The sequence below is a fragment of the Cottoperca gobio genome, chromosome 14, assembly GCF_900634415.1.
Source record: "Cottoperca gobio chromosome 14, fCotGob3.1, whole genome shotgun sequence".
NCBI lineage: Eukaryota > Metazoa > Chordata > Actinopteri > Perciformes > Bovichtidae > Cottoperca > Cottoperca gobio.
This window is the reverse complement of record NC_041368.1, coordinates 18399002-18411003: the sequence shown is the minus strand read 5'-3', so window position 1 is coordinate 18411003 and position 12002 is coordinate 18399002. Positions and strand designations below refer to the sequence as shown.

The 12002-nt window shown below is 42.8% G+C and overlaps 1 protein-coding gene across 2 annotated transcripts in view; it reads right to left on the bottom strand.

Moving 5' to 3' along the window:
- The window catches only part of stk32a (serine/threonine kinase 32A), a 61919-nt gene that overhangs the window by 10194 nt on the left and 39723 nt on the right, over positions 1-12002 (bottom strand). For both annotated transcript variants that reach the window (XM_029448166.1, XM_029448167.1), the window contains 4 exons: positions 7834-7923; positions 5501-5604; positions 2817-2933; positions 1218-1343 (listed from right to left, as the gene is read on the bottom strand). In XM_029448166.1, the coding sequence (XP_029304026.1) occupies positions 1218-1343; positions 2817-2933; positions 5501-5604; positions 7834-7923 (437 nt within the window). The remainder of the gene's footprint in view (positions 1-1217; positions 1344-2816; positions 2934-5500; positions 5605-7833; positions 7924-12002) is intronic.

Sequence of the window (12002 nt, the reverse complement as noted above, 5' to 3'; positions counted from 1 at the left end):
TCTGCTCGTATTCAGCCCTGGCACTAAGGAGTGACAGTTATTGTCACCTTGCTGCTTCACTAAAACAATAGCGTTTGTGTATCGCTGGAGCATTGCTGTAATCTTTAGTCGTTACAGTAATCTAAAGCCCCTCAGTTCCAGCATCTACATTGTAAAAATGTGCCGCTTTTCTTTGTCTCGGGATAGTAAACTGAATATATTTGGGTTTTGGACAAAACAAGATCAAATGTAAGACGTTACTTTAAGCTTAAGGAAATTGTGGTCGGCACTTTATAGACTAAACAATTAGTCTTAGTCTAGAAAATAATTAGCAAATTCTAAGTATGATTGTCAGTTGAACTGTTATTAGTGTAGCTGGATTGATCTACAGCATCATTAACAGGTTCGCTGCATGGTTACAGTATTTCCAAAGGAGTTATAGGTGCACTTTGATTACTCCAGTGATAGCTATAGTCATTTCCTAAAGGCAGTTTGTATGACTGGACTCTTCCCTGTTGTAAGCTTTCATTCAGATCGTATGTCACACCTCCAGACCCTGCACAGTTACCGGCTTTAACTGTGCACAGTAAATCAAAGCAGCTCCTATAAAAACCTGACACTTCAGAGAAAACACAGCACACCAGTTACAAGCAGCTACACGTCCTGCCTTGTGTTGTTCTCACGTGCAAGCACTATCTTCACCTCACCCGTCTTAATGATCCAGAGACCCCCCTGTAGAGCTGCGGGTAAACATGCAGAGGTGTTCCCCGAGGTGTGTGTGTGTGTGTGTGTATATGTGTTTTACTTTGTATTTGTCTTTTGCATCTGGATTCTTTACACACTCAGTGGGTGGTGCAGCTCAGCCCAGCAGGGGGAGGTGTCTACAGCGCGATTACAAAAGATAAGATGAGGAGCGGGGAATTCTGGCTTCATGTCCCCCCCCCCCTGTCCCCTTTGAGAGAAATACTGGTATGGGACTAGGGATGAGAGAACAGTAGAAGAAAGGTTTCAGGGATATATATTTGTTTAAATTCGGAAATGTTGAAAAAAAGCAAAATCCTGCAATCAAAGATGTATCTTATAGTATTTGTTCATTTGTTTGTGACTGCCTGTCATTTTGTTTTGAAAGCTTTGGACTGTGCTGTATTCGTTTTGCCAATATCAGAAAAACAATATTCTATTTAGATGTGATTTTGCCGGGTAGCATACTGAGGCACTGCTCAGTTTTATTTACTCACATTGGGAATAAAGCCCGGAGGAAGCTGTTTGCTGAGCACAGCGTCCCAGTTGACATCTGACATGTAGTCTAGATCCTGTAACTCCGCTAGACAGGAAATGCGCTTCTGGACATCTATGCACAGCAACTGAGGGAGACAAAAGGATTAGAGTGATAACAATCTTCCACGGGGGGAAGGCATCATCGCAGAGAAGTTGGAGGCTGAGTCCCACTGAGACAGTTTGCCCCAAAGGATGTGTCTGAGAATGAGGATACAGGGACACAGGGGTTGGGAGGGGAAGACATTAAGGAAAGGACCGGACAGGAGAGGATGGAGAAAGAGGGGAGGGGACGGAAAGAGAGGAAAAGATACGGGGTACATGTACAAGCAAATGGTGATGAGGAAGATGAAGGATGAAGGACAAATATATTGAGCATGGAATTCTTCCCTTACATTCTCACTTTCTTTACATCTCTCTCTCTCTCTCTCTTTAACTCTCTCTATCACACACACTCTCCCTTTCACTCCCACGTACACACACACACACACACACACACACACACACACACACACGCACACACACACGACTGGAATGCCAATGAGGTACGAGGAGTCTGAGCACGAAGCAATGCAACAGTTTGACTGCAGTGGATCGCTGCCAAGACAAAACCCAAACGCTACAGCAACAGTGTATCTGTTAGCTTTGCGAGGGGCTTAATTGCACAATGACAGACTTTGGCAGGTAATTATGGATGGACCGTTAAGATCTAAGAATATGCTAATTATAGAAGCCGAAATGAGAATACTTGTAATTGAAGAGGGATATGAATAGTCTTATTTTTTTTACAGTGCCAAGGTATGTGGAATTATTTAGCTGTGTAGTGTGTAACTTAAACACTGTGAGTCTGCGTCCCTCCTGTTTGTTGAATACTGATTCCACTCGATGATTATAATTCTGAAGCCGCGCCGCATGCTGCAAGACTTGCTTGCACAAATAAACCACTAGAATACACAGTAGGGCTGCAACAATCAAAGTGACCCCCTAATTAAGATTCTGCAGATGCACCTTGTGTGCCCAAATTAAGTGCTGGTGTCAGGTATGGGTAATTGTCTTCCCACAGGAAATAAGAAATTCCAACCGAAGAGCAAAATCTCCGATAAAGTAGCAAAGAGGGCCAACCGGAAAAGTGAAACTCATCAACATTAGATCTCTGCCTCTCTCGTCCGTTAAATATTTATGACAAGATCCCAACATGTGCATGATGTTTACAGTATTTTAGTATGGAGTATTGTGGTATTGGAGGTTTTTCCTCCAGGCATAATCAATAGGAGAAGTTGGCAAGTGCAGGTTTAAATAAATGGCCAGTGCATTCTGGTGGGTGCGGTGGACCCAATTCAAAGAACCATCTGTTGTACAATGTGACACTCTCCCCCGCCTACTTTCGAGAGAGGTTTGGCTTACACTGCACATTCACAGGGGATAGTCACTTCAGATCCTGAGCATCAGATGGAAGGCAGCATATTGTCACTGAACTGAAGATGGCGTGCTCATTATGTAGGAGTGGCGTATGAGTGTGCTGCTACAGTATACTGTGCATTATGCACGTGCCACTCATTTACCTTTCTGAGCAGAGACTTCATCTCCAAAGACCAGGCTGCTGGGTAGCTGGGATGGGCCTTGTGGAACGTCTGCAGGATCTCATTAGCCGGCGTACTGGATCTCATCACATATGGTCTCTGAACAGAGGGGCGGAGAGGAGACAATATGTTACAGAATACTTGTATTCAGTCAGGCACTGCCTGGAGGAGTTTCTTTCCTAAAGTACGTGTCTCAAAGTTTGTTCTGCAGTTGGCCCTCTCTGCACTCTCTTTCTCTTATGATGTGCTCCTTCTTTGAGAACCCATTCCCTGCACTGATGGGAACAAATGATAGAGGCAACAGAGAATAAGGGACTATTCTCCAAACACAATGTTATCTCTCCGCCCTTCAGGGTAAGAGGGCTATCTGCGGGTCAGAAAACAAGGGGGAGCCTGTTAAAAGTGCTGCACAGCAGTCATTCTCCACCCTCTGGTCTTCGTCTGCGACGGAGAGACTCGTCTCACTCGAGTTGGAGGATGACAACACACAGCTGGATCAGGCTGCTCGGAGGTGGACAATTCGCCACATTGTTTTGTTTATAGAAGAGCAAATGCATAAATGGGCAAATAACAATGTTCTTCACACATTTTTTATGTCTAATTCAGAGAATAAAGAAACATGTTGGAGATAAACTAAGTGACAGTGAGTGATTTGCACCTCTGGAGAGATGCTTTGATCTGTAGCTGCACCCAGTGGTCAGGCCCAGCAGGGAGGCCTGGTTAGTGAGAGAGGAGTTAAATGGTCTGAGCGGAGCGTGAACGAAGTAAGATGTGCTGCTGGTGGTTGGAGCTTAAGAGAAATAAGATGAAGTGAAGGCTGAGAAGGAATCGAAAGGTGCCTGAAGCGGGATAACAGCGAGCTGGCTCTCCCATTTTTTTTAACAGCCAAATAATTCTGCAGGCCAGTTTTTTTATCGCCCTGAGACTGATTTATGCGTTATAGACGCCGTTGAAATGTGGCAGTCAGAGAAAGGTCTCGAAACGTGTAGAAGAAAGTCCCTTGGAGACAGGAGGGATACAGTGAAGATTCATTTCTGGGAGAATGTGAGGTGGGGTATGCAGAGAGAGGGGTGAAAGGGAGTTTAGCAGAGGGGTTTACCTTCTGTAGATTCAAGAAGGAGCTAACATCTATGTCACTCTATCATTTATTCTAAATGTGCGCTCAGCAATTCTACTCCCGAGCGAAAGTTAAAAGTACTTGAAAAATCACAGGACACAGCTTTGAGGTAAGAGAGAAGACTTCAGGTAAACGGTGCAGGTACGATATCGCTTTGAGGTCGGAAAGAGGACGGAACATAGAAGGGTTTCGTTAAAGCTGTTCCAGCGGGACTGCGATGTAACAGATGGTAGACGGAGTGCGTTTTAGAAAGCGAAATGGGAGGTTATTAGGTAAAATAACTGTCAACAGTTTTATGGAGAAGGGTGAAAGGGCTCTTAGATGTCGCAATAGACAGAGGAATGGATTTCAGGAACACTTGATGACAGCTCAGTTTCAGGTGTTCTGGGTCCTTGTCAGTGTAGACAGAGGGTACTGTAGTTTGAGTAATCATCACCCTGAAATATGAGAGGAGATTCTGCGGCTGCAGTCCGAGTTGAGTCCACAATGAACAGCCTGCTCTCTAAGACTCGGCCTGATATAGCGAAAGGGATTGAGTGAAAGCATTATGTCCCGTGTTTTATTTCCATGACATCAGAATTAAACTTCTCCAAATGGCACCAGCGTGAAATTAAATAAATAATATTCAATTCAAAATCAATTCCAATTATGTGGCTCTTGAAATAACTCAAGTTCTATTTTCTCACTCTCCTGCACCGATAGGTCTCACACCATGACTAAACATTTAAACATCATTCTCCTCAGTAAGGTCAGCTTAAATTTAAAATTCAATTATAACCCCCCTCCCCTCCCCCACTGCTTTTGTTTTGCGAAGGCTCTGGCCAATTCATATCGCCATGACTCTTGTAGGTGTCGTCTGTATTATTCACTGCAGTGAAGTGTGCCAGGGCCACGCTGAAGTGAGCTGAGATGTGGACACAGTTATGGTACTCAGACCTGTTCAGTCATGCGTCATTTGTGACTCCATCACAAGGTGGACAGCTTTAAGTATTTCACTTCAAACATGGCATTAGAACGTCTCTCCATCTCAGTTGTTACTCTCACACAAACCACACATTGTACACAGTGTTCGTCTGTGTGCCGACAGTGCGTCTGTGTGTAATATGTAAGAATATTCGGGTACATTTGATGAAGGTTATCGTCGACTGCAGGGCACCGACAGTAACATACTAACATCAGAAACACAAGGTTCACTCTCTTTGGTTTCTTTGACGTGAAAAACACTTTCAACGCACTAATGTTTACGCAGCGCTAAAACAATGTGGCCAAACGCGGCTTAATGCCAGGTCCAAACAGGGCCTGTGAGCGTGCGTCTAAAGGCGCTTTCACACATGCACTGCAACCCTGAAATGATCTAGAGCTGACCCGGAGGAGCTGTATGTGGGATTCGGGAACTTCTGTCGGGTTAGGGTCGCACCGAAATCGTTACACACATTCAAGAAACAGCAAGAGGCTCAGTTTCTTTATGACCAAGGGAACTCCGTACAATGTGCGGATCTGATTTTCTGGATATTATCAGGAAGTCAAATGAGATAACGGCTTAAGTTACCTGTCCTCTTAGTAGCTCATACGCTGTGATGCCCAGCGACCACCAGTCGACCGAGAAGGAGTAGCCGGGGTGGGACCCCTCGAAGGTTTGGAACAGCTCAGGAGCTGATGGACAGAAAATATTGTACAACAAAATTAAACGGAAGCATGGTGTGTGATGACACTTATATCTTTTGTGTTTTGATCCCCTTTTCCTTGTCTTAAGGTACATTTTAGTCAGCAACAGTTTATTTGAACTATAACCCTTTTCAGACATGGAATACGACACATAGCTTGCTTCCTATATGTATTAATGTCATGTCTTTTTTTGTAATTCAGACATAGGGCTTCCTTACATAATGGCTTTTCAGACATACTGTAGAAAGAGCCGAATTGTGAAAGACTTTAAAACCTATTTTGCAGTTGAATACGCCTTAATTAATGACCATCGTCCCTGCGCGGGACACTCGTTCCCTCTTCTCACAGTGAACTCCCTCACCAGTTTTATCTCTTATCGGATGAAATTGGCACGGATACAGACTGTAATAGTAGCGAGGGAGTACTGTGGCTGTTGGAAGGGTTACGGGATGTTACCAGGTCTAACTCAGCCGACTGCTGTCGCTACTTTTATGTAATAAGCTACTCTGGTGCTCAGTCAGACATGAGACTGACATTTAAAGTTGCCGTCACATTTACGTAACAAGTTGCATGTCTTGGGAGTTTGGAATAGCACGTGCTGTACGGTGTAAGATCTGTTGTAACTATTGCACTGCGAGAAACTGTGCAGAAGAAAACATCTGGGATAGAAAAACGTAACTTCCTCTCTTTTTGCCACGGGCAAGTATTAATTATTGGGATCTAATTCTGAGCCACTATAGCATCATCATATATTTGTAATGACTAATTGATGAAATAGGTTTTTATGGGTGGGACGAGCTATCAAAACCCTTAAATTGGTTTAGTTTTTCCTCCTGCTGCGGAAATGAATAATCTATTCTAGGGGAAAGGTTATTCAGCTGTAATCTGGTTGGAAATGGTCAAAATGAATTTCCATCACCCAGTTACTTTTTTCTTCTTTATCTGTATTACACTGTCAAAATCTGGACTGCAAGAAACATGCACACACACACACACACACACACACACACACACACACACACACACACACACACACACGAACCCTCCTCCTCCCCGTCATGGCGGGTTTGCTCTGTTCCCTTGCTGAAGAGGAAAAGAGTATAGTTTATCTACTGAAGCTTCTGAAAGAGACAGTTCTCTTCTTCCCAGTGTACCCATAAATGATCTATTAGGCTACAGAGTGTTCACCTGAAATCTCACATGGTTACAAGATCATTCTCCATCATGAGCGCACACTTTGTAAGGATAACAACAGGCAGGCACACACACACACACACACACACACACACACACACACACACACACACACACACACACACACACACACACACACACACACACACACACACACACACCTGAAATCCTGTTAAGCTCCTATCTGATCTCTCAGGTGCTGAGTCCACATCGACCTGATCACTACTCTACTTAAGAGTCATGAGGAGGGTGATTGCGACAATGTTGGAAAGGGTAAATGTTGGTTTTTAAAGCCAATATGGCTTTCTTTTAAAATGTAAAAGCACTACTCTCAGGTTTTGGGCTCATCAACATCAAACAAAGAAGAATATACTAATATTATGTTTATCCGAGTTAACTATTTGAAACTTAGAATACTTCCTAAGCAGAATGTATTCATTAAGCTCCCTAAGCTTTCAACCTTCACTATGTACCTCACAACAAAGTACTACCATTGTGGTCAATAGCCACCCTCTTATAGTTAGCTCTATCTTGTTCCTGGCAATCGGGGAGCTAATATTGACAAAAGTCAATATCTGTGAATTTAGCTTTACGGGCTTTAAGGGTGAAACTACGTGACGCTTAATTGCTGCATTGTCCGGGAGCATTTTCTGCTTTTCTACTCAAATATCAAATTTCTCCTGTTTATTTTGTGCACTTTCTGCATGTGTCTGTCAAAATCTCTAGACAGGGTTTTATGTAAGAATTACAGCCTGAATCTCTGTTAGTTGTATGTGTTGCGTGTTGGCACCTGTCTCCTCACATCAAGTGATGAATCAGCAAAAGTGAACTAAAGTCTAACTGCCTTCTAAACAGCAAAGGGAGGAAGTTTCCTCCAGTGGAAGAGAGCTGAGCGGTGTCATTGGGAACCTGGATTAGCAAACATAAGCGTTCTGTGTGGATTTGAAATTATTACGTTCCATAATTGCTGTAGATTAAAGCTTATATATCATCATTTGCAATCATCATCACGTGTTTTCTTACCCATGTACGGCTTGGTCCCGGCAATGGACGTTGCTTTCAGGTCTTCTTTTACAATGGCTGCGATGTTGAAGTCTGTCAGATGGACGTGCCCTGTGGAACAGAAGGACCGCATTACCTCAAAAGGTACACGGAGGATCCTCAGCTATAAGATCACAGAGCTCTATTTACATCATCAGTATAAACCCCTTAACGTTAAGCTTTTTCCTTTTGGAATTAAATTCAACCCCAGCTCACAAATAGCAGGTATCCCAATTTGTATGCTGCTTATGTGAGTGTTAGATATGCAAAAAAAAAAAATCAACAATTTTAATACACAACATAATCCATGCCTCTCCTTTTATGCATACTTATCATAATGCTTTTACATTGATATCATTAAAAGGCAGCACATCTCAATTATTTGCGGCTGTACTAAGAGTGTCCAGAGAGCAGAAACCGCAGTGATTGCCAAAGTCAAACCATTGACCTGTGTCTTACCGTGCTGCAAGATGGTCCAGTGTCTTCTCCATGCTCACTGAACACACACTAATGAGATCTATGTATGCATGTGTGTGTGTGTGTGTGTGTGTGTGTGTGTGTGTGCGTGTCATACTGAGTGACACGGAGCCAGAGGGTTTTTGCCGCAGAGTGATTGTTCGGATGAATGCATGTCCCCACTAACCCCATAAACACATACAGTAAGTCCACACACAAAAGCTGCATAGCCATAGAGTACACAGTGTGTGTGTGATTAAAAACACACACACACACACACACACACACACACACACACACACACACCGATAACTGTGTGTAATTATTAGGCAGACACAAGCTGGCCAGCTAAAGTGTTTGTATACACAACTACACAGAGCTTTAAAGATAAGAGAACATCTCTTCTCCTCTCTGTCCCTCTTCATTCATTTTGTTCATCACTCTCCATCATCAGACCTTTTCTTTCTGTATACCTACTTATACACACGCCTCCCATAACTTCCTCTGCCTTCATCATCCGGGTTTTTAATTTCCCCTTTTCCTCCATAAACCCCATATCTTTTTTTCTGTCACTTTATGCTTTTACTTCCTTACCCCTTCCCGTTGCCGTCATACTTTATTCAAAGCGGTGGTGTATGAGTGTAGCCGTGTCGTGATGCGCAGAGGGGAGATGGGGTGGTAGAAAAGGACCATTGTTAATGCAGCCTGATGACTGTGTCAAAGGTGCAGCAGGACTGAAACGTCAGACTTTAAGTGGAGCTTGAGTAAGAGTCGAGCTTCTTTCATGTTTTCATATTTAATGATATCTCTTGTCCCGGCCACATACTTATCTCCTTTTTTTTTTTTTTTTCTTCTTCTGTCTTCATCTCTCTTCACTTTGCAGAAGACAGATTTAGGACAGGAGTTTTACACAGTAGCCAGCGGGGGGAAAAAAGAAAAACATCAAAAAGTTTGGGACAAAAATATTTTGTAGCAAAATAATATGTTGAAAACCTTTACCAAAGTGTCACTCACGGTTCAAACCTCTTTGGTCTGGTTAGGAGTAAAGAGCCATACTGCCTCTGGTGATCAATAAGAGGCTTTTACACTCATGCGTGTCTTGAATAATTAGTTTTTCATCAGTAACCAATTAGAGTTGAGTCTAATTTAGAGTCCAGTTGTGTACTGATAGGGCAGATATGGTAGTAAACTAGCAGGACACATACATGGCATAGTCGGAGAGAGATTAAGAGATGAGCTATGACACAGTTTCCAAATCTGCATTATGGAAAATGTACAGCACATTCACCACAGTCGTGCTCGTGGACTACTTGCTGGTTACAGTTAATGGATGTAAGAGACGCTGGTTCCTGACTGGTGGGGGCCAGTCAGTGAATCAAAAGTGGATCCCAGGCAGAGTGATTTTATTTTAAAGCTGTTAAGAGTCTAGCAGGCTGTTGCAGAGACACAGAGGAAGCCAATCAGCCTTTGTGATGTAATATATTCAAATCAAGGCTACCTTGAAAATGATTTCTGCTCTTTTTTCATTTTCAGCAAAGTAATTTCGTTACGTGCCTTGTGCCTGTTAGCATATTGGCAAGTTATGCTGGGATACAATCCGTGTTTTAGAGGCCTGAATATGACTGGATTATATGCTGTTGCAATGCTTTTAATATTATTGTTTTTAAGCCTTAATTGCAGTTCTTTGTTGCATTTTTGGTACGATTTTAAGCTGCCACTGCACTATTTTTAAGTAGGCCATTTCACTCATTCTGACCATACGTGTGCACTAAATGAAGAAAATATTTCTAGGTCAGAGTGGTAGCATTTCCCTAAATTTAAATCAAAATGTCTTGTTTGTGTCCAGTCAAACTGTCCCCTGCCTGTGAGTGTTGGAGTGTGTGGTGGATGAACAATGGTACAGCAGGTTTACTGCTGGCTTAGTTATCTAATGTGTTTTACTGGGATTACCTCCACAACTGTCAGGGTTTGATCCTTAGGTTATGTCCCACCGCTGCATGTCTCTTCTTTTCTTAATTTCTCTTCATTTTTAACTGATGATAAAAGCGTAACATACACTGTACATACACAAACTAATGGTCCCATCTTGGATTTCTGCGGGCCATTTTAAGTATCCACATGTCTACGTGGATTTACAAGCTTTGTGTAACACCACTCAAACTACATTGCTGTGCTTCACAAAGCCCGACCAATGAAGCCACAGCTCTCCAATGCATTGTCAACACCATACTCTGCAGGCATGTATTGTTCCTATGTATTTCCAATAGGAACGTACTGATTTTGTTCTTAAAAGCTCTACTTGTTTTGGTTTTTTTTTAACCAAGAAAGACGATACCCTTTTTCCAAAGAGGCCCCTGGGTTTTGACGGTGGCAAACATATGCACCAGCGCTTCTTTGCATTTGTTTGGGAGAGGAGGACGGAGCTGTGCTTTTCCTTAATAATATCGCATGAATGTAGCTGTAATGTAATTTTGAATCATGCGTACAGGCTCACGTTGCCAACCTGGACAACGGCCCTCTGGGAGCTTCTCTCATGCATGTGTGCGTGAGCAAATGGTTTTTCTCTCTATAAAGCAGCTCCCAGGGGAACACCTGAGGTACGGATCAATTCCAGCTCGCGAAATTGACGCGGTGTGCAGAAGCAAACAACCCCCACCCTTATTGTTTTAGACTTAAGTGGAGAGATAAACTACAGATCTGCACAGGAAAACAGAGTATAGGTAGAATGCATGAGGAGGAGAGCAGTGCTTCTTTAGTTTGAAAGGACACACGTATATAGATATAGAGAGGGAAAGCACAGGTGAATCAGGATGAGGCTGACAAAGCTGCCTTTCTCTTTCTTCTCCCTCCTTATCTCTCATATCTCATTCTCTCTTCGTCTACCCTGTTTCTCTTCCTTTGACAAATCTTTATTTTTTGAAATGTTTGCTCATCACTTTCCTCTTTCTTGTCGTATCCTTGTGCCCTCCTCCCCCCCCCCTCTCTTCTCTCTCTTTTGTCTGCTTCCAGTTTGTAGCGACAGCAGGGCTGCCATCCCAAATATCCCTTTAGCAGCTGCCAAGTGCCCTGCAAAATCTCAGGACTTCAGTGGGTGTGCGTGTGTGCCTTTTGTGTATGCGTAGAAAAAGTTTGGACACTTTTGGTCTTGGGTTGTTTAGATCCAACTAAGGGAAATCTCAATGCTAAATATCACAACATTTTGCATATACATTACAATTTCATCAGCTCATAAATAAACGTACTACACGACATGATCATGTTCCAACATTTTCAGGAAAGTGTGCAACATAACCGAGACTCTCTCGTCTGTGCCGGTAAATATAGATTTGAGATCATTTCCGTTATACTCAAATGAAATCTCTTGAGTCTGAGGACAAAATATCTTTGTTCAGGTGCTGCAGCACATCCTCCTACTTCAATGTGCAACCTGTGTAATGTAAACGTGTACAGTTAGTACTCAAATGATCTTTAGGGTTTACCATCTGCATGTAAATGTAAATTGCTTGAATCCCTGTTGCACAGTTGAATGACTCAAGTGGGCATTGTGAGAGAAGTTACAGACTCTCCAGTAGATCAACAGTAGAAGACCTTGGGGTGTCTCAATTTCTTGAGTTTTCTTGATATTTGATTCTGACTGAAAGGTAGCTGAGAAGAGCCAAACACACCTCTCTTTTTGACCTTGGCAGAGTGGGTAT